Here is a 24,342-nt window from a genome sequence, read left to right as displayed (position 1 = left end):
CCCCCCGTAAACCAAGAGTTTCTTGAATACCCCGAGGCAACAATTGATTCTTTAGAAGCATAACCAGCAGTGCCCGGAACTCCTATTAAGGAAATCCTTCCTATGAATAACCCGAAAACAGCCGAAGGCGAAAGACTTGCTACGTTCATACCAAATCTTCTAAAAAACTGGCTACCTGCATTATGCCTAATTATAGACCCCACCCTTAAAAACATGCCAGCCTTAAAAAACGCATGACATACTAAGTGTATAAAAGCTAATTCGACTTCTCCTAAACCTAATCTAAAAGCCATGATACCCAGTTGACTTAATGTTGATAATGCAACAACTTTTTTAACATCTCTTTCCATAACTGCCCTGACTCCAGCAATAGTGGTAGTGATAATACCAACCCCCATTAGCAATCTACAGGCTGCATTGGAATTCACCCAGAAAGTAGAGGACCGGATTAACAGATAAATTCCAGCCGTCACTAGAGTGGAAGAATGAACTAGAGAAGAGACAGGAGTTGGAGCTATCATAGCAGCAGGAAGTCATCTGCTAAACGGCACTTGAGCTCTCTTAGTAATACAACCAATAATAAAAATAAAACTTCAACAATAGGGTTTTATGTCTAAACTTAAATCAGACGCTATACACATACCAGCTGTTCTACAAATTAGCAACGCATCCCCAACACGGTTGGTCAGAGCAGTAATCATAGCAGCATCAAAAGATTTCTTGCCCTCGTAATACATAACCAACAAAAAAGAAGTCACTCCCAACCAATCTCAACCCAGCAATACGATAGGCATCGATCTCGCAACTACTAAAACAAGTATAGACGATACAAATGAGTATAGAGTTAAATTAAACTGTTTTACTGTGTCTTCTGAACCCATATAAACCCTCATGAAAAACCCTACACAACCGGAGATTATTATAATCACCCTTATAAATAAAGCAGCAATTCAGTCCATGCAAAAATCAAGACTCACCGAAATTATGGAGATATGTCCAAGCTCCCAACAAAATCAAAACCTTAAACCACAGTTAGCCATAACCGCAGCAAGTATACTAAACAGCGCTCTAAAAATCATTAATATCCAAGAGTTTAAAACCACCACAACCTGACCTATATTTAACAAACAAGCTAAACAAACCCAGCAGGCTAAAACATTCATACTACCTTAGAAACAATTCTAAAATCAAGGAAATTTCCTCTCTCAGCAGTCCTTTCGTACAAGCCAAAAGAAAATTCTAAAAGAAGATAGAAACCGACCTGGCTTACGCCGGTCTGAACTCAAATCACGTAAGGTATTAAAGGTCGAACAGACCCACATTCTAAAGCTTCTACGCCTTAGAGCTATCATCCTTAATTCAACATCGAGGTGCCAATCCCATTAGCCAATACGAGCTCTACTAATGGATAAGCCTGTTATCCCCGGCGTAACTTCTCCTACGATCGGACTTGCCGGGTCTACACCAGAAAGTTATTTTAATTCAAAAGAAATTATAATGAAGGTTAAGTTTTACTTCCTAGGCGCCCCACCTAAAAATCTACTGCTCTTAATTAACAAATTTTTAAAAGCTGCACGGGGTCTTCTTGTCTAACTTTTATATGAAGGTATCTTCACCTTCAGTCCAATTTCACTACACAAAGCAAGAGACAGACTGGCCCTCGTCAATCCATTCATGCAGGCCTACAATTAAAAGGCAAGGAATTTCGCTACCTTGGCACCCTCACGCTAGGGCGGCCGTTTACAATTTTGCACTGGGCAGGTACTGCTAAGAGTGAGGTTCTCTTAGTGATGTTTTTGTTAAACAGGCGAGGCCATGCTTTGCCGAGTTCCTTTTGCTATGTTTTTCTACAAATTTTTCTTTATATCCTGACTCAACTTGAACTGTCTTTTATAACTACCAGTATTAGTTTTGTTCGCCATATAACCCCTTATTACACACTTTATACATCTATCATTTCATGGGTATACCCCAGGTATACCCGGATTCTAGACCCCCGGAAACTCATTCCTTCCCACTTGTAACTAGATCCCCTTTAACATACTATCTATAACTACTATTATTTATATTTATACTCATACCCTATTATTAGAGTCTTTCCTATTCTATATTATATTTCACTCCCTACTCACTATACGAATTGCACAAAAAAATTTTTAAAAGTTTGTTTATTTTTTTAAAAAAATCAATCTAATTTTTACTCCAACCGAAAGCTACTTTTAAGTAAGTTAAAATTAAAAAGTAACTTATCGGCTACTGGGCTTACAAAAAACTTTCAGCGCCACAATAAAACACTTTACTTAGAGCAATCCGCAATAAATTATGCGTACCTCTGGCATGACAAGCCAGTATACTTAAGTTGTACTAATTGCTCTTTGCATTTTTTACTCCCCGTAAGAATATAAAGAGTAGACACCTGACTCAGGATTGCGTATAATCCCCACTATCAAACCCAATGCCAAAGAAGTCTCACATGCAACTAAGACTAGGAACATAAATAGACCGTAAGCAGGAATGTAACTTTCGGCGTACATTAATATAGCTCCAAGTCCAACGCATGCCCCCTCGACTAGGATTAAATAGCTTAAAAAGTTAGAAAAATGCTTTAATATTGCCCTCACCAAAACACACACTGTAATACTATATAAAACAAACGACGAACTCACTTTAAACCTTAGACACAAAGAAAATAAGACAATAAACACCTAAAATGAAGGGAAGAAGACTAGACCAACATGCCACCATCAGAAAATCATACCGCAATCGAGGAAGTGCTGCACGAGACCAAATAAAGAAGAACACAAGCAGCATAACTTTTAGAAATGCTCAACATAACCCAGCTACATACAGCATGTTAGGGTTTTGAAAAAACCTAAAAACAGTAACCGAACACAATAACAAAATTATCCCGTACTCTGCAATAAATAACAAAGCAAAACCTCCAGCAGAATACTCGGTGTTAAACCCGGAAACAAGCTCAGACTCCGCCTCTACTAAATCAAATGGTGCTCGATTAGCCTCCGCTAAACATACGGTTAACCACAGCAACACCACAGGGAGCCAAAAGAATCCCCACCAAATAGACCACCCCGACTCAGCAATAGAAAAAAATCTTATTCTCCCCCTCACAATCACCACTACAACTAAACAAATTCTAAGGCAAATTTCATAAGAGATAACCTGAGCAAATCCACGAACACCCCCAACCCTAGAATACTTAGAATTAGAAGACCACCCTCTTATAATAGCGATGTGTGCATTTAACCTACTTACTACCAAGAAAAATAAGATATCATTAGAATATCAGTTAGATACCGCAAAAGACGGGAAAATCTGCCACCCCAAAAGACATAAAATCAGAGAAATGGACGGAATTGCTAAAAATACAATTCTAGCTGAGTTTGCTGGAACAACAAACTCCTTTATGAAAAGCTTAATACCGTCTGTAATAGGCTGAGCAAAACCTAAAAAACTAGTTTTATCTGGACCCAAACGAACTCCAAAAGATCTTAAGCTTTTTCGCTCTATTAAAGTAAAGTAAGCCACTCTTAATAAAACCCCTAAATATACAAAAATAGTTATTAAAGTGAGGTACAAATAGTATTCACCTCTCATAAAGTTCGGGAGAACATCTCATTGCGAAGATGCAAACTTCGTCTTTTTTCTTAAAGTACCGAACTGGTGGGTCTCACCTGGGTTAGGGCTTACTCTTAAGCCATCCTAACAGCTTCAATGTCATACCTTATCTTAGGCTACTTACCCAACCAAGCAGGCATTAATACACCTTCTTTCGAAACCTAAATTCGACGTACTTTTTAGATCATACTAACCTAGCCTGCTCCTCCCGGTTTATTGAGGCCGGAGACACACCCACACTCGAGTTAAAAGCTCGAAGCTCTAAACCTTAAGCTACAGCCCCCTTTAATTCTCGTGTAAGGCCCACTTAATAGTCCCCTCTATTATTTCGTAATAAAGTCCGTATACTAGAATCAATACAAACAGCACGGCCCCGGCTCCCTCAGGCGATCAACCAAACAAATCCTGAAAACATGGGACAAGAAGAACGATTTCAACATCTCAAACTAAAAATAAAATGACTAAATGAAAAAATCGAGAAGAAAAGTCTCCTGGATTTTTAACAGAGATAAACCCACATTCATATGGAGATGACTTATCCCAATCATACCCCTCTTTAGGTAAACCCGAAAATCAGCATGAAAAAACAATTGGAATTACAGATAAAACCATAATAACTATAACCATTCCCAAAATCATTTTATGTGCCAGCTTGAAATTACAAGCTCCTAAAGTACCAAAAACTTTCGTGCTCATACACCATAACACATTTTGTTTTCTTAATAACTTCATAAATGAAAACCCAGTAAAACTCAGAGTAAGGCAGCACAGTATTGCCGGAGTATAGCAAGGGCTTTTAAACTTTAGCCAAAAATCGGGCCGAAACCGAACGTAAATATTTCACTTCTTGCCACGATTTTTGTGCCTAATCGGAAAAAGAAAACTTTTCTATTTAAGTGTTGTAAGCACCTGGTAATAAACTTATACTATTTCCCGGTAATTTTCACTGGACTCAATATTACACCAGTTTAATAAGCAGTTTATTTGTTTTTATTATTGCTACTAATCCTAGCATAAAGTTCTATCTTTTATTATTTTAAGTAGCCGCGTGATACATTAAACGCCTCCTTATTTTAACCTAAATTATTATGCCCGCACACTCAAAAGACAAGTTGTTAAATACTCTTTCCAAAATGGACATTTTAAATCCAATTTCTCTTTTTAAGGCACGAAAATTTTGGAAAGCAATTAAGCACGACCTTTAGCCGAACCAGTCACTTCTAAAACTTTACCCCATGCACTTACACTTCTGCACGTAAAACAGTTTTAAAGCTGCACCTAAAAGCATTTTTCACGCAACCAGCTACACCGAAACCCGATATTGCATATCACATCTTTCAGGGGATTGAAAGATTTCTTACATCACTAACCTTGTAACCCCTAAAAAATCTTCTCAATTCAGGAAAAACCTCTAAGGTAAAAACTCTTGAAAGGCCATTATACAAAAGGTACTAATACAACTAAAGCTTTTTTACAATTACTCTAGATCTTACCAGACTAAGTCTTAAGTTATCAGGCATTTCTAATTCTCCTATACTTTGCCCGCTAAAAGTTTTTTATCAGTAAAACATTCTTTACACCCAAATCTAAAGCCCCATTAAAGGAACTAGTGCTCCCAAAGCACTTATTATTATTTTAACTAGCTTCAGTATAACCATGTGCGGCGCACCCGCATTTTTTAAAGCTTAAATTTAACGCACTTCTCTGCCAACATGGCCACCAAGAAGGAGCACAAAATCGAATTGCGCCATTTGTGATTAGAAGTCACAGTGTAAGACCACTTATCCCCCTAACTTAACTATAGAAAAGAGTTAATTTTTCTACTTTCGGATTATGAAACCGACGTCCTTAATTTAGACTACTTTTCCGGTTATAGCGGCACTACAAAACTGTCAAATCGGACTCAATATCCGGCATTCTAAGTGAAGCCCTTCTATAAATAGCTCAAGACCAAAGTATTAATAAAACCATTCTTATTCTAACTAAAACAGCTAAACCTTTCACTAAGAAAGTTGAGAGCTCTTCCCTCCCATCATGGTATTTTCAAGACACCAGCCTTTAGAAAGGAACTTTCTTTACTGCAAAAGCTGCAATTAAGCCGCACCTTCGGGGCATGAGCCCGACGATCTAAATTTAATCCATCTTGCAAACTAAGCTATAGCATCTTCAAGCACCCTTATTCACTGCTCAAACACTCGACACCTCACAACTTCCACCCGAATTGGTATAAACCTATGTAAGGCTCCGCAGATTTCAGAACATTGGCCCCAAAAGACACCGGGCATTTCTACTTTTACGCTAGACTCTCTAAGCCGACCAGGGACAGCATCAGACTTCACCCCGAAAGCCGGAACTGTCCATGAATGAATTACATCGAACGAAGTTGTTAATACACGACACCACACAGAAAATGGTAATACCATAGATTTATCTACAGTTAATAACCGCGGCTCACCTAAATTTAACTCCTTCTCAGGAACTATGTAGGAGTTGTAAGAAATTACAGCAAAATCTGAGTACTCGTACTCTCAATATCACTGGTGCCCAACGCATTTAACTGTGATTAGAGGAGTCTCCAATTCAGACATTGCGTATAGTAGCCCCATAGAAGGCCAAGATAGAAAAGTTAAAATCAAAAGTGGCACTAAACCCCAAATACGCTCTAGTGTATGGTCAGTTTGAGCATACAAAAATTGATGGGGAGATACTAAACACATTACTACCCTAAGCATCACAAAAATAAAAATTAGAGTTAAAACTGCACAGTACATTCCAAACACTCACTGGACTCGTATCCCGGCAAATGTGACCCTATTTTGAAAATATATTTGACATCAATATCTCATTTTTCAACTTACTGCCTCAACTCAAATCCATTGAAAACCATATTTTCTCATTTCAAGTTTGCTGCCGGAATGGAAAGCATACAAAACAAGTGAACGAATGTTCCAACTTGTCCAGCCAAAATCCACGCTCCAGCAGGCTCCTGAGATCCGATAATACCTAAAAACACAAAATTTGCTACTCAGATGAAAAATAATGCCTCCCCAAGCGGGGATATTACCATTCTTTGGGTTTTCGAGTATTTTGCTAATGTAGGCAAAAGAGCGATACCTAAAATCGCAGCAAACATAAGCGCAAGACCGCCCGCTTTATGAGGAACAGATCGCAAAATAGCATATGCATACAGGAAGTACCACTCTGGTTTAATAACAGCGGGAGTTTTTATTTTATTAATCCCCTGCCATTGAAGGGGGTCAGCGGTAAACTTAGGGAAAGTAAATGCTAAAGCAATTAACCCTGCTAGTATAAATGTAAACCCCACCAGATCTTTTGAGGTGTAATAAGGATGAAAAGGCACAACCAGCTCTCTTGAATCGACCCCTAAAGGATTTCTAGACCCCTTTTCATGTAGCAGTAATACATGTACCAACCTCATCCCTAAAATTACAAAGGGTAGTAAAAAGTGTAGCACAAATACGCGTTTAAGGGTAAATGTAGAGATAGTGAAACCGCCTTGAAATCATTCTAAAGCTCGAGCCCCCCCAGGAAAAACTGTCATTATATTAGAAATTACAGTCAACCCCCAGTAGGACATTACCCCCCAAGGAAGAACGTATCCTAAGAATCCTACCCCCATAGATAAAAGATAAAGAGTAACCCCACTGTATCAAACATGAGGTAGCTTTATATACCTTCCGTAGTAAACACCACGCCCTACGTGAATATAGATTAAAGCAAAAAATAAAGAAGCCCCAGCTATATGAGTTCTCCGTAGAGCTCACCCGTAGTTAGCATCTCGTAGAATGTAGTTTATTCTTCTAGTCACCAACCTCCCATCTGCAGTATAGTTTATTCTAAGTATAATACCCCTCAAAATTTGAATTATTAATGTTACAAACAGCATTGAACCTATGTTTCATCAGATATTTAAATTTGGAGGACAAGGATATTTTATTGCTGAAAAGTATGCACCTTTCATTATAAGGGCACCATTATCGACCACTTTACAGAATCAAGCATTTCGACCATGCTTGTCACTCCTGTACTCTTTTTATCCGGGCGGGACACCCCCTCTATAAAAGTGAAAATTTTATGTGCTATTTTACACTAGCCCGAATATTACTCACACGGCTAAAGCCTATTTTGTAACTTAACCTAAGCATTGGAGGAATTCCCTCATAATCTTTGACATCAACAAAGCCCATAAAATTCTGGCACAATACTTTACTAGCCTAAGATCCTCAAATATAAATAATAAAAAACAAGGCAAGTCAAACAATGTCTACAAAATGCCAATACCAAATAGCTAGAACATACCCAAGATGACGGCGGGTAGAAAACTGCCGTAACAAAAGCCGGGCTAATGAGTATAATAAACCACACGTACCGCCAATCACGTGCATTCCGTGAAGCCCGGTCAACATAAAAAAAGCACTTCCGTATACCCCATCCGCAATTGAAAAAGAGGCTCAAGAATACTCGTCATACTGATTCTTTACGAAAAATCCGGATAAAAATACCGTTATAACTAATAGCGCAACCGCGTAAGTAAAGTTTCCGTCTTTCAGGTATTTGTGCCTAGACGTTACGGTACATGATGAGGCAACTAAAAGAGCCGTATTATGTAAAGGAGCCTTTCTTCAATCTAAACACTCAACTCCCACAGGAGGTCAACAACAACCAATCTCGACAGAAGGTGATATAGATCTGTGAAAAAATGCCCAAAAAAACGAAAAAAATAATATTAACTCAGAAATTAAGAATAAAATAAAACCTAAAGAAATTCCTATCTGAACTTTTTTAGTATGGAACCCTTGAAAAGTAGATTCGTTTACAATATCTCGAGTTCATCCATAAACAGTTAAAGCGATGATAAGCACACCCCAAAATAGATGTCCGTAATCTACTTTATTTACCCAACAAATAAAAATTGTAGCTAAACCCCATAATCCGATTCTTATGAGAACAGGTCAGGGACTCGGGTCTACAATATGAAACGGGGTTCGAGGAAGCTTTCGGGGTGTTCGATAACCATACATATGCCGCTTTTTTATCATTTACACTTTTTCCATACAGGAAACCTTTTGTTTGGAAGACAAATATACTAATTATACTAAAAGTGCTTATACACTAAAAATTTACCAAACTAAATCTCTTCTAAAAACCGAATTTAAAGGTATAGTTTACCCCGCACAAAAAATTTAAAGCTTTATTACAAGAGCAGGTTCCCCTACCCTTACCATGTTACGACTTACCTCTCCTTTCGGCTAGGGTGACGGGCGATTTGTACGCACCATAGTAACGACTCTTCAATAGAATGAATTACTTTCTATTTACTCCCAAATCCCCCTCGCCAGATTTTTCAAAACTTGAGTGTTTCAACCACAGGGCTTGATATAACTAAAAAAATTGTCTCTCAGCAAACCCCTTACCCATAAGGAACGCTTCGACCTGACTTTGTCTCAAAACAGCACACTTTATTTATGTTTGCCGCTCAAGGTGACGTCTATTTTGGTCTACTCACATCATATACTTTGGACGGCAGTACGATGCCATATAGGGCAGGTAAGATATCACGCGGATCATCGGATTAAGCGCCAAGAGCCTCTGGATGGCTTTATGGAACCGCCAAGTTCTTCGAGTTTTAAGCAGCTGCTCGTAGTTCCCTAGCAACCAGCTAATACCTTATAGCCGTTATCCTTGGCGTTATGGAATAATTGGGTATCAAATCCAGGTTTATTCCCATAATTTCGCGGAATCATCTTTATGCAAGCAAAGGACCGCCTCTAAGTCTTACTTAGAATTTGACCTCTATAACTTAGCGTATGTCAATGCATCTTCATACCTGACTAACCGCCTCTAGGCTGTACCTCTATTAACCCGTCTTCAAAGGGTATGACCGCAGCTGCTGGCACCCATTTTGGCTTATATTATACAGTTTCTTGTTCGTTTCGAGCGCTAACTCATTGAGTCCAGGGTTGTCCACTTGAGTTGTGATTTTTTTCGCGTCATCGTCTAGCACTTATGCTCATACTACTGCAACTGCACCATTTAGGTTATGATAGCGCTCAAACTTATCTCTTATTTTAAATTAGCACATCACGAAAATTTCCTACATTGTGTATATCAAAGAACTCTCGATTAACAGTATACCAGAACCAAATATTTTTAACCTTTCTTTACTTCAAGCCCAAATAAATTAAGGCCATACTCTATTTACATCAGTCTTTGCTTAGGCAAATTTGGGACTTACAAGGCCCCTGTAATGTAAACTTATACTAAAACTGACCATAAGATAAATTATCCTAATAGAGTGTCCCTTATCTTTTTTAAGGCATCATGAGCTAAAATATTTTCACTCCCTTCTATCTTACTAGATACTACGCGCAAAAATTTTTAAAATTTTACCCTTAAATACTCTTCTATATTGAAGCTTAAACGCACCAATAGAAACCGTAGCGTACAGCATTCTGAAAAGAATTTTATAACTCACTTTCATAGTAGAGTCCACCCCATAATTACTAAACTACTTACAAACGCCTGCCTAAATACTTTTTCGCTGGATCCTTCAACATTTTGGCTGACTCCAAAGCAGCGTGCTTAGGAAGATTTACCATTACTGACCACTCCGGAGATCTTGATCTATTACGAACAGAAACCACAGGCCGATGGGCAATAAAAGCTTCCCACACTAAGAATACAAAAAAGAGCAAAGAAGCTGTTCTTAGGTGTGACCCAAAAGTAGACACTTTATTTCAAAATCAAAACTGATCAGGATAATCTGCCACTCGGCGTGGTATTCCAGCTAATCCTAAGAAATGATGAGGCAAGAAAGCAATGTTTACTCCTAAAAACATCGCAACAAAATGCCTCTTTATCTTTTGACGATGAAGCATTACTCGAGAAAATAATGGGAATCAGTGAGTAAATCCGGCTAAAATTGTAAATACTGCCCCCATTGATAAAACATAGTGAAAATGACCAGTTACAAAATAGGTGTCGTGAAGAGTTACGTCAATAGAAGCACTGGATAAAATAAGGCCGGTTAGACCACCAATTGTAAATAAGACAATAAAACCGGTAGACCATAACATAGGGGCATGCGTTGAAACTTGTGACCCCATTATTGTAGCAATTCAAGCAAATACCTTAATTCCAGTCGGTACAGCAATAATAACAGTTGCTGCTCTGAAATAAGCTCGCGTGTCAATATCCATTCCAGCCACAAACATGTGATGACCCCACACAATAAATCCTAAAAACCCAATATTCAATATTGCATAGAACATCCCCATATTCCCGTAAGCAGTCTTTTTTCTAGATCAAAAACACAAAACATGGGAGATCATTCCAAACCCAGGAAGAATAAGAACATATACCTCAGGATGACCAAAGAACCAGAATAAGTGTTGGAATAAAACCGGGTCCCCGCCACCTACAGGATCAAAAAAAGAAGTATTAAAGTGACGATCAGTTAGTAACATAGTAAGACCCCCAGCCAACACAGGTAAAGTTGTCAATAATAAGAAGGAAGTCACTTTAATAGACCACGGAAATAGTCTTAATAAGTGCCCATCTACAGAGCGCATATTTTTAATAGTCACCATGAAGTTAATTGACCTAAAAATTGACCTAATACCAGCCAAATGGAGCCTTAGAATAGCTAAGTCCATACACATACCATGATAAGAAAAAGTTGATAATGGCGGGTAGATAGTTCAACCAGCCCCAACTCCATTTTCAACAAATCCTGAAATTCCTATGAAATACAAAGACGCGGGTAGGACCCAAAAACTAAAAGCGTTAACCCGCGGAAATTGTATGTCAGGAACCTCAAGCATTAGCGGCACTAGTCAGTTACCAAATCCCCCAATCATAACAGGCATAACAAAGAAGAAAATTATTACTAAGGCATGCATTGTTACTACAGCATTATAGCATACGGGGTCTAAAAACTTAGCCCCCGGATTGAATAAACTTCACCGAATTAGCGACCTAAATCTTGTTCCAGCCAGAACAGACCAAAACCCAAAAACCATATAAAACCTTCCGATATCTAAATGATTTGTAGACATAATATATTCCCGCTTACCGTAAAGTAATACAGGACACGGGATAAACCACTTCAGATTACGTATCTTAGTGGCATCGAGGAATTCATAAATTCCGGACATACCTTTTATCATGTTTGTTTAAAATTAATTTACCTTTTAACTGTAAAACTAAATCTAACTTAGTAAAATAATATCAAAACCACACCACCTGTAGCATTCCACAGAATGCACCCGTAATTGACGCACCTATCTACAAAAGTAGGCCCACAACTGCCTTCAGACGGCATGGCTCGGATGATCACCACACTTAACCAAATTCAAACTAATAGATTAATAACCCTCCTTAATAAAATTGCTAAAATATACCCTCATATTGCGTAATCAACATAGCCAGTGACAACCGCAAACTTTGCACAGAAATCAGTAAACGGAGGAAACCCAGAAAACCTTAAACCTATTGCCAAGAACCTAGAAAAATAAAAATTAGGCATCCTAGCGCCTATCTCTTTAATGTTGTCAGACATGCAAGCCCTGAGGATTAAAACCAAAAATAACATCCTTACTGAATAACAAATAGCGTAAAATAAAAACAGATACTTTCTAATATTACAACAAGCAACTATTAGGCCAGTATTATTAATAGAAGAATAAGACAGAAAGGTTTTAATATTAGTGCAGTTGAACATAGCAACTGGCCCATAAAGGACTCTACAAAGCGCCCTCAGCCCAATTAGTGAGTTAATATACCCGATAGAGTTAACATAAGGGAGGGCTAAAATAAGAAAAACTTTTTGCACTACTCCAGTTAAGTAAATCGCTGGATAGTGAAAATTTACAAAGGCTCGGGGCACCCAAAAGTGAAGGGGGAAAAGCCCTAATTTTAACACAAACCCCGAAACTAAGAAAATTACCCCCACAAGCTCAAAAGCCGGTTCCCACATTGTAAGCCCGGAATATAAAATTCTTGCGCTCCCCATAAACTGAACTACGAAATATGTCGCAGACCCCTTATACCACTGATTTATCCCTGTTAATGATATCCCGCAACATAGAAAAGGGACCAAAAAAATGGTTCTTAGATCCATTGCAACTCAAATCCAAAACAACCTAGTCACAAAATTTACAAGTAATGCAAAATAAACACCCAATATCATAAAAAGTAAGCCAGCCAAAGAATAATACACTTGGGGAACAGCTGTCGAACCCTAACGCTCGAAGAGCATTTCCCCTTTTAATTTTATTAAACTGTTAAATAATCAGGCTGACCAAAGAAAGATATTTTCAGATTTGAAGTCTGATAGTTTTTACTTAACTTACAGCCCGGGCTTTTAATCACAGTCCTAAAGCAAAGACAGGAACAAAACATTTGTACCCCCAAATTTGCAATTTATTATTCTTATTAAACTACCCTGTCTTAAATTATTTTATCAAAAATTAAAGCAGAAAGAACCCGTTCCGGGAGCCCTTGATTAACAGTCAAACGCTTTACATTCTTTAAGCTATTCTTTCCTTACTTAACCGCCACTTTAAACTTAACTGGGGTTGGCCGAAAATAAATCTTTGACAGCCCCAAAAATAGCGACCTTTGAACCAATATGACCACTAACTCCCAAATTAAAATAACACCAAATCATAATATGGTTTTGGGGGACAAAAACTTAGAATAAGCAACACCATATGCCACTATTTTAGCTAAAGAGTGGCAAACAACGGCCCCGACCAGCGCATTTGCTAATATCCGAACCGTAAGTGTTACAGGGCGAATAACCACCCTCAAAACTAATAAGGGAAAATAAAGAAAGGACTTCATTACAGACTGCTTAAACTTAAGAGATTTTCTGAAAATATCCACATCCGTTTGTAAAATATTTACTGAGTAAAAAAGCCTAGGCATTAGTCCAGCTACTACTTCTCATGAGGATAACCCAGGAAACCCCCAAGGCAAAATACCAATTAACACCAGGGTAATTGTGAAATCAAAAATTCACCTTAAGCCTTCTCTTACTCCTCCGCCTAAAGCCCTAAATCGCTCTTTTTTTCTATGTATACTTCTTACGTAGATTTTTTTGTAAATACCCCATATTCTTATTGACGAGAATATTCCTAAAGGAGACCAAATAAAGTACCTTATGTAACAAAAAGAGAAAATAGAAAAAAATACGACTAAACCTAAAAACTGAATTGTCATGTCATTGCGACTGCAGCAGTTCCTAAAGAGTTACAATCTTTTGTACTTTATATACTACACAACGAGAAAATTATGAGCCCACTCAACCAAGACCTTTAGAGAGTGCTTCATAGATCTCACTTAACAAGTAATTCTGCTAACGGATAGAATAAAAAAAATACGGAAAGCATATCACGCGGTCTAACCTCTTCAAACATAGCCGGATCTTCTGGAACAGGCCCATGAGCAAGTTGACAGTATAACCCAAACCTGTAAACCCCCCTTGCAAAGAAATAAACTACCAGAAATAAGAAGGCTCACGGACCCACAGAAATTACCCTTACCACAGCCAAAACTTCCCTAATAATGGTTGGGCAAGGAGGAACTCCTAAATTCATTATAATAAAAACAAGTCACATAAAAGTAAGAACTGGGGTAGTACGACAAGCACCCCTCATTATTTTTAAATTTCGAGTATGAGTTAACTCACTTCTTATGCCGCACAAAGCAAAAAGTCCAGAAGAGATAAATCCATGACCCATGAGCATAATAAAAGCAGAAGCTAACCCAACCTCTAAACAACTAAATAAGCCAATAATACAAAATGCTATATGTGAAACCGAAGAGTACGCAATTATCTTTTTAACGTCACTTTGTCGCGAACATATAAATGCTGCGTAAATTCTTCCCCCTAGCGAGAAAGAGATTACCAGTAACCCAAACTTCTCTAACCTATATGAGAACACCGCCATTATACGAAGAATCCCATAACCACCCAATTTAAGAAGAATCCCAGCAAGAACCACTGATCCCCCAACAGGGGCCTGGACATGGGCCTTAGGAAGCCACGTATGTGCAGGATATGCAGGGAATTTTACTAAAAACCCAGAGAAACATATAACCCAAAACCATCAGTCAATATGCGATTTGGCAGTAGAAAACCACATAAACCTTCTACCAAGTTCACACTCCATAAAAACAATTACAAAAAGTAAAGGAAGAGATCCACCAACAGTGTAGGCCCTAATGTACCGAATTGCTGGAATCCGCTCAGGCTGCTGACCCCAAATAGCAATAATTGCCACCATTGGGATTAAAGTTCTTTCAAATAACACGTAGAAAATAGATATTGTGTTTACTAAAAAACAACCCATTAAAAGAACGCACAGTAGTAACATTAACCAGACAAACCTTTTGTAGTCCCCCCGTAACGTTCCCATAGACCCGCTGGCTAAAATTCTCACGCCGCATACCCAAAATGTCAGTGTCACCATTCTAGCCCTAAAGATATCCCTAGTAACATACTCCCTATAGGATTCTCAAGAAACCCCAGAACCTGACCACATTGAAATACTGTACATAGCCCAAAAAGCTATTAAATTAGCAACCCCTATTAGTTGGTCTTTTTTATTTAAAAACAAAACCAAAAAAGAAGTTCTCACAACTAGGTATAACAGTGCCACTTACTTAAAATCACTGAGGATATCTTCAACGCCACAAGTTGATATTTTATTAAACTATTTAAGCAATCTTTACTCCAACCCGAATATAGGTAAACCCTGAATAAAACTTTTAATTTTGAAGTCTCGTCCCCGAGTGTCACTAAGGCCTTCAGCGGCGAAGGGCATTTAATTCAGGCTTGGATATTACCACCACTGCCACTATCACGACCAATAAAATCGGTGCCAGAAACCTAATTGCCTGCCCGTGAAGACTTAATACCCCCGTAGAGTCTCACGGATTAACTAAATCAACTCCACAGTACCCGTGCGAAGTCACAACAAAAATAATGTATAACCCCAAACCAATGATATATGAAAGTCTTACAACACAATACCTCTGACCACGCCCTTCAAACTTTTTAGGGAAGAATGTCACAAAATACCCAATTACAGCAGTAATTCCTCTTACATACACTATAAATGAAAGTAACGACAAAAAATCACTACAATTTTCTCCGACTTCACCAAGAATGGCTAACCTAAGAAACACCCTGAAAAAAAATAATGAGGCAGCATAGAGAGTCCCTAGTACGAGTATACCCAAAGCAAGAAAAACAACAATTTTCACATTTTACAATAACACATAAGCACCGCTAAAGCCAAAGATTGCTCTAACTCCGGCGGTAACAGAAGCCCGTTGAATCACATTGTGAAAATCAGATAGATACTCTAACCCAACTTCTAGGGTTCTTACCGGAATAGAAACTTCAGCGACATTTTCTCCATCTCCGGATACCCCAGAAAACCTAGTTCTACCGCCTTCGCTTACAAATGAACGTGAAGTTAAGTCTAAAAATACTATTCCGTAAATTCACTTAGATCGCAACTCATAAAGCTTAGACAAGAGTAACTGCAGCAGAGACCCTACGAATACCCCCACTACAACCATTAGGTAGGGGCAAAACCAAGCTTCCCTAGATGATAAAGCCTCAAAAAAAAATGCCCCAGAAGAGCTTAAGAACACAAACTCTCCTCCGATTAAGCCCATGAATACTAAGAATACTCCCGGAGCAGACAACATCATGGTCTCTCGAGCTCCTAAAAAATCTCGAATACCGTGCTTAGCTAACCCAGTGACCCCAACAAGAACACGAACTGAATAAAGAGCAGTCAGCCCAATTCCTAAGTACATTAAGCCCCCCGTAAACCAAGAGTTTCTTGAATACCCCGAGGCAACAATTGATTCTTTAGAAGCATAACCAGCAGTGCCCGGAACTCCTATTAAGGAAATCCTTCCTATGAATAACCCGAAAACAGCCGAAGGCGAAAGACTTGCTACGTTCATACCAAATCTTCTAAAAAACTGGCTACCTGCATTATGCCTAATTATAGACCCCACCCTTAAAAACATGCCAGCCTTAAAAAACGCATGACATACTAAGTGTATAAAAGCTAATTCGACTTCTCCTAAACCTAATCTAAAAGCCATGATACCCAGTTGACTTAATGTTGATAATGCAACAACTTTTTTAACATCTCTTTCCATAACTGCCCTGACTCCAGCAATAGTGGTAGTGATAATACCAACCCCCATTAGCAATCTACAGGCTGCATTGGAATTCACCCAGAAAGTAGAGGACCGGATTAACAGATAAATTCCAGCCGTCACTAGAGTGGAAGAATGAACTAGAGAAGAGACAGGAGTTGGAGCTATCATAGCAGCAGGAAGTCATCTGCTAAACGGCACTTGAGCTCTCTTAGTAATACAACCAATAATAAAAATAAAACTTCAACAATAGGGTTTTATGTCTAAACTTAAATCAGACGCTATACACATACCAGCTGTTCTACAAATTAGCAACGCATCCCCAACACGGTTGGTCAGAGCAGTAATCATAGCAGCATCAAAAGATTTCTTGCCCTCGTAATACATAACCAACAAAAAAGAAGTCACTCCCAACCAATCTCAACCCAGCAATACGATAGGCATCGATCTCGCAACTACTAAAACAAGTATAGACGATACAAATGAGTATAGAGTTAAATTAAACTGTTTTACTGTGTCTTCTGAACCCATATAAACCCTCATGAAAAACCCTACACAACCGGAGATTATTATAATCACCCTTATAAATAAAGCAGCAATTCAGTCCATGCAAAAATCAAGACTCACCGAAATTATGGAGATATGTCCAAGCTCCCAACAAAATCAAAACCTTAAACCACAGTTAGCCATAACCGCAGCAAGTATACTAAACAGCGCTCTAAAAATCATTAATATCCAAGAGTTTAAAACCACCACAACCTGACCTATATTTAACAAACAAGCTAAACAAACCCAGCAGGCTAAAACATTCATACTACCTTAGAAACAATTCTAAAATCAAGGAAATTTCCTCTCTCAGCAGTCCTTTCGTACAAGCCAAAAGAAAATTCTAAAAGAAGATAGAAACCGACCTGGCTTACGCCGGTCTGAACTCAAATCACGTAAGGTATTAAAGGTCGAACAGACCCACATTCTAAAGCTTCTACGCCTTAGAGCTATCATCCTTAATTCAACATCGAGGTGCCAATCCCATTAGCCAATACGAGCTCTACTAATGGATAAGCCTGTTATCCCCGGCGTAACTTCTCCTACGATCGGACTTGCCGGGTCTACACCAGAAAGTTATTTTAATTCAAAAGAAATTATAATGAAGGTTAAGTTTTACTTCCTAGGCGCCCCACCTAAAAATCTACTGCTCTTAATTAACAAATTTTTAAAAGCTGCACGGGGTCTTCTTGTCTAACTTTTATATGAAGGTATCTTCACCTTCAGTCCAATTTCACTACACAAAGCAAGAGACAGACTGGCCCTCGTCAATCCATTCATGCAGGCCTACAATTAAAAGGCAAGGAATTTCGCTACCTTGGCACCCTCACGCTAGGGCGGCCGTTTACAATTTTGCACTGGGCAGGTACTGCTAAGAGTGAGGTTCTCTTAGTGATGTTTTTGTTAAACAGGCGAGGCCATGCTTTGCCGAGTTCCTTTTGCTATGTTTTTCTACAAATTTTTCTTTATATCCTGACTCAACTTGAACTGTCTTTTATAACTACCAGTATTAGTTTTGTTCGCCATATAACCCCTTATTACACACTTTATACATCTATCATTTCATGGGTATACCCCAGGTATACCCGGATTCTAGACCCCCGGAAACTCATTCCTTCCCACTTGTAACTAGATCCCCTTTAACATACTATCTATAACTACTATTATTTATATTTATACTCATACCCTATTATTAGAGTCTTTCCTATTCTATATTATATTTCACTCCCTACTCACTATACGAATTGCACAAAAAAATTTTTAAAAGTTTGTTTATTTTTTTAAAAAAATCAATCTAATTTTTACTCCAACCGAAAGCTACTTTTAAGTAAGTTAAAATTAAAAAGTAACTTATCGGCTACTGGGCTTACAAAAAACTTTCAGCGCCACAATAAAACACTTTACTTAGAGCAATCCGCAATAAATTATGCGTACCTCTGGCATGACAAGCCAGTATACTTAAGTTGTACTAATTGCTCTTTGCATTTTTTACTCCCCGTAAGAATATAAAGAGTAGACACCTGACTCAGGATTGCGTATAATCCCCACTATCAAACCCAATGCCAAAGAAGTCTCACATGCAACTAAGACTAGGAACATAAATAGACCGTAAGCAGGAATGTAACTTTCGGCGTACATTAATATAGCTCCAAGTCCAACGCATGCCCCCTCGACTAGGATTAAATAGCTTAAAAAGTTAGAAAAATGCTTTAATATTGCCCTCACCAAAACACACACTGTAATACTATATAAAACAAACGACGAACTCACTTTAAACCTTAGACACAAAGAAAATAAGACAATAAACACCTAAAATGAAGGGAAGAAGACTAGACCAACATGCCACCATCAGAAAATCATACCGCAATCGAGGAAGTGCTGCACGAGACCAAATAAAGAAGAACACAAGCAGCATAACTTTTAGAAATGCTCAACATAACCCAGCTACATACAGCATGTTAGGGTTTTGAAAAAACCTAAAAACAGTAACCGAACACAATAACAAAATTATCCCGTACTCTGCAATAAATAACAAAGCAAAACCTCCAGCAGAATACTCGGTGTTAAACCCGGAAACAAGCTCAGACTCCGCCTCTACTAAATCAAATGGTGCTCGATTAGCCTCCGCTAAACATACGGTTAACCACAGCAACACCACAGGGAGCCAAAAGAATCCCCACCAAATAGACCACCCCGACTCAGCAATAGAAAAAAATCTTATTCTCCCCCTCACAATCACCACTACAACTAAACAAATTCTAAGGCAAATTTCATAAGAGATAACCTGAGCAAATCCACGAACACCCCCAACCCTAGAATACTTAGAATTAGAAGACCACCCTCTTATAATAGCGATGTGTGCATTTAACCTACTTACTACCAAGAAAAATAAGATATCATTAGAATATCAGTTAGATACCGCAAAAGACGGGAAAATCTGCCACCCCAAAAGACATAAAATCAGAGAAATGGACGGAATTGCTAAAAATACAATTCTAGCTGAGTTTGCTGGAACAACAAACTCCTTTATGAAAAGCTTAATACCGTCTGTAATAGGCTGAGCAAAACCTAAAAAACTAGTTTTATCTGGACCCAAACGAACTCCAAAAGATCTTAAGCTTTTTCGCTCTATTAAAGTAAAGTAAGCCACTCTTAATAAAACCCCTAAATATACAAAAATAGTTATTAAAGTGAGGTACAAATAGTATTCACCTCTCATAAAGTTCGGGAGAACATCTCATTGCGAAGATGCAAACTTCGTCTTTTTTCTTAAAGTACCGAACTGGTGGGTCTCACCTGGGTTAGGGCTTACTCTTAAGCCATCCTAACAGCTTCAATGTCATACCTTATCTTAGGCTACTTACCCAACCAAGCAGGCATTAATACACCTTCTTTCGAAACCTAAATTCGACGTACTTTTTAGATCATACTAACCTAGCCTGCTCCTCCCGGTTTATTGAGGCCGGAGACACACCCACACTCGAGTTAAAAGCTCGAAGCTCTAAACCTTAAGCTACAGCCCCCTTTAATTCTCGTGTAAGGCCCACTTAATAGTCCCCTCTATTATTTCGTAATAAAGTCCGTATACTAGAATCAATACAAACAGCACGGCCCCGGCTCCCTCAGGCGATCAACCAAACAAATCCTGAAAACATGGGACAAGAAGAACGATTTCAACATCTCAAACTAAAAATAAAATGACTAAATGAAAAAATCGAGAAGAAAAGTCTCCTGGATTTTTAACAGAGATAAACCCACATTCATATGGAGATGACTTATCCCAATCATACCCCTCTTTAGGTAAACCCGAAAATCAGCATGAAAAAACAATTGGAATTACAGATAAAACCATAATAACTATAACCATTCCCAAAATCATTTTATGTGCCAGCTTGAAATTACAAGCTCCTAAAGTACCAAAAACTTTCGTGCTCATACACCATAACACATTTTGTTTTCTTAATAACTTCATAAATGAAAACCCAGTAAAACTCAGAGTAAGGCAGCACAGTATTGCCGGAGTATAGCAAGGGCTTTTAAACTTTAGCCAAAAATCGGGCCGAAACCGAACGTAAATATTTCACTTCTTGCCACGATTTTTGTGCCTAATCGGAAAAAGAAAACTTTTCTATTTAAGTGTTGTAAGCACCTGGTAATAAACTTATACTATTTCCCGGTAATTTTCACTGGACTCAATATTACACCAGTTTAATAAGCAGTTTATTTGTTTTTATTATTGCTACTAATCCTAGCATAAAGTTCTATCTTTTATTATTTTAAGTAGCCGCGTGATACATTAAACGCCTCCTTATTTTAACCTAAATTATTATGCCCGCACACTCAAAAGACAAGTTGTTAAATACTCTTTCCAAAATGGACATTTTAAATCCAATTTCTCTTTTTAAGGCACGAAAATTTTGGAAAGCAATTAAGCACGACCTTTAGCCGAACCAGTCACTTCTAAAACTTTACCCCATGCACTTACACTTCTGCACGTAAAACAGTTTTAAAGCTGCACCTAAAAGCATTTTTCACGCAACCAGCTACACCGAAACCCGATATTGCATATCACATCTTTCAGGGGATTGAAAGATTTCTTACATCACTAACCTTGTAACCCCTAAAAAATCTTCTCAATTCAGGAAAAACCTCTAAGGTAAAAACTCTTGAAAGGCCATTATACAAAAGGTACTAATACAACTAAAGCTTTTTTACAATTACTCTAGATCTTACCAGACTAAGTCTTAAGTTATCAGGCATTTCTAATTCTCCTATACTTTGCCCGCTAAAAGTTTTTTATCAGTAAAACATTCTTTACACCCAAATCTAAAGCCCCATTAAAGGAACTAGTGCTCCCAAAGCACTTATTATTATTTTAACTAGCTTCAGTATAACCATGTGCGGCGCACCCGCATTTTTTAAAGCTTAAATTTAACGCACTTCTCTGCCAACATGGCCACCAAGAAGGAGCACAAAATCGAATTGCGCCATTTGTGATTAGAAGTCACAGTGTAAGACCACTTATCCCCCTAACTTAACTATAGAAAAGAGTTAATTTTTCTACTTTCGGATTATGAAACCGACGTCCTTAATTTAGACTACTTTTCCGGTTATAGCGGCACTACAAAACTGTCAAATCGGACTCAATATCCGGCATTCTAAGTGAAGCCCTTCTATAAATAGCTCAAGACCAAAGTATTAATAAAACCATTCTTATTCTAACTAAAACAGCTAAACCTTTCACTAAGAAAGTTGAGAGCTCTTCCCTCCCATCATGGTATTTTCAAGACACCAGCCTTTAGAAAGGAACTTTCTTTACTGCAAAAGCTGCAATTAAGCCGCACCTTCGGGGCATGAGCCCGACGATCTAAATTTAATCCATCTTGCAAACTAAGCTATAGCATCTTCAAGCACCCTTATTCACTGCTCAAACACTCGACACCTCACAACTTCCACCCGAATTGGTATAAACCTATGTAAGGCTCCGCAGATTTCAGAACATTGGCCCCAAAAGACACCGGGCATTTCTACTTTTACGCTAGACTCTCTAAGCCGACCAGGGACAGCATCAGACTTCACCCCGAAAGCCGGAACTGTCCATGAATGAATTACATCGAACGAAGTTGTTAATACACGACACCACACAGAAAATGGTAATACCATAGATTTATCTACAGTTAATAACCGCGGCTCACCTAAATTTAACTCCTTCTCAGGAACTATGTAGGAGTTGTAAGAAATTACAGCAAAATCTGAGTACTCGTACTCTCAATATCACTGGTGCCCAACGCATTTAACTGTGATTAGAGGAGTCTCCAATTCAGACATTGCGTATAGTAGCCCCATAGAAGGCCAAGATAGAAAAGTTAAAATCAAAAGTGGCACTAAACCCCAAATACGCTCTAGTGTATGGTCAGTTTGAGCATACAAAAATTGATGGGGAGATACTAAACACATTACTACCCTAAGCATCACAAAAATAAAAATTAGAGTTAAAACTGCACAGTACATTCCAAACACTCACTGGACTCGTATCCCGGCAAATGTGACCCTATTTTGAAAATATATTTGACATCAATATCTCATTTTTCAACTTACTGCCTCAACTCAAATCCATTGAAAACCATATTTTCTCATTTCAAGTTTGCTGCCGGAATGGAAAGCATACAAAACAAGTGAACGAATGTTCCAACTTGTCCAGCCAAAATCCACGCTCCAGCAGGCTCCTGAGATCCGATAATACCTAAAAACACAAAATTTGCTACTCAGATGAAAAATAATGCCTCCCCAAGCGGGGATATTACCATTCTTTGGGTTTTCGAGTATTTTGCTAATGTAGGCAAAAGAGCGATACCTAAAATCGCAGCAAACATAAGCGCAAGACCGCCCGCTTTATGAGGAACAGATCGCAAAATAGCATATGCATACAGGAAGTACCACTCTGGTTTAATAACAGCGGGAGTTTTTATTTTATTAATCCCCTGCCATTGAAGGGGGTCAGCGGTAAACTTAGGGAAAGTAAATGCTAAAGCAATTAACCCTGCTAGTATAAATGTAAACCCCACCAGATCTTTTGAGGTGTAATAAGGATGAAAAGGCACAACCAGCTCTCTTGAATCGACCCCTAAAGGATTTCTAGACCCCTTTTCATGTAGCAGTAATACATGTACCAACCTCATCCCTAAAATTACAAAGGGTAGTAAAAAGTGTAGCACAAATACGCGTTTAAGGGTAAATGTAGAGATAGTGAAACCGCCTTGAAATCATTCTAAAGCTCGAGCCCCCCCAGGAAAAACTGTCATTATATTAGAAATTACAGTCAACCCCCAGTAGGACATTACCCCCCAAGGAAGAACGTATCCTAAGAATCCTACCCCCATAGATAAAAGATAAAGAGTAACCCCACTGTATCAAACATGAGGTAGCTTTATATACCTTCCGTAGTAAACACCACGCCCTACGTGAATATAGATTAAAGCAAAAAATAAAGAAGCCCCAGCTATATGAGTTCTCCGTAGAGCTCACCCGTAGTTAGCATCTCGTAGAATGTAGTTTATTCTTCTAGTCACCAACCTCCCATCTGCAGTATAGTTTATTCTAAGTATAATACCCCTCAAAATTTGAATTATTAATGTTACAAACAGCATTGAACCTATGTTTCATCAGATATTTAAATTTGGAGGACAAGGATATTTTATTGCTGAAAAGTATGCACCTTTCATTATAAGGGCACCATTATCGACCACTTTACAGAATCAAGCATTTCGACCATGCTTGTCACTCCTGTACTCTTTTTATCCGGGCGGGACACCCCCTCTATAAAAGTGAAAATTTTATGTGCTATTTTACACTAGCCCGAATATTACTCACACGGCTAAAGCCTATTTTGTAACTTAACCTAAGCATTGGAGGAATTCCCTCATAATCTTTGACATCAACAAAGCCCAT

At 38.3% G+C, this 24,342-nt stretch overlaps 1 protein-coding gene and 3 pseudogenes across 1 annotated transcript; all 4 read right to left on the bottom strand.

Moving 5' to 3' along the window:
- Positions 1 to 1,151: 1,151 nt before the first annotated feature.
- LOC133177923 (cytochrome c oxidase subunit 1-like) lies at positions 1,152 to 11,825 on the bottom strand (annotated as a pseudogene).
- LOC133177921 (NADH-ubiquinone oxidoreductase chain 1-like) lies at positions 1,152 to 20,113 on the bottom strand. Its single transcript, XM_061312764.1, is given in 1 exon segment — positions 1,152 to 20,113. A coding segment is annotated over 1 exon segment (948 nt). The 3' UTR covers positions 1,152 to 19,165.
- On the bottom strand, positions 1,152 to 22,980 carry LOC133177925 (cytochrome c oxidase subunit 2-like; annotated as a pseudogene).
- LOC133177926 (cytochrome b-like) lies at positions 22,980 to 24,342 on the bottom strand (annotated as a pseudogene).

The sequence above is a fragment of the Saccostrea echinata genome, unplaced genomic scaffold (genome assembly GCF_033153115.1).
Source record: "Saccostrea echinata isolate AGI-Se365-2 ecotype Australia unplaced genomic scaffold, CSIRO_AGI_Sech_v1 ptg000295c, whole genome shotgun sequence".
In the NCBI taxonomy this organism is placed as follows: Eukaryota; Metazoa; Mollusca; class Bivalvia; order Ostreida; family Ostreidae; genus Saccostrea; species Saccostrea echinata.
Note: the sequence above shows the minus strand (reverse complement) of the source record. Positions and strands in the feature narration are given on the sequence as shown.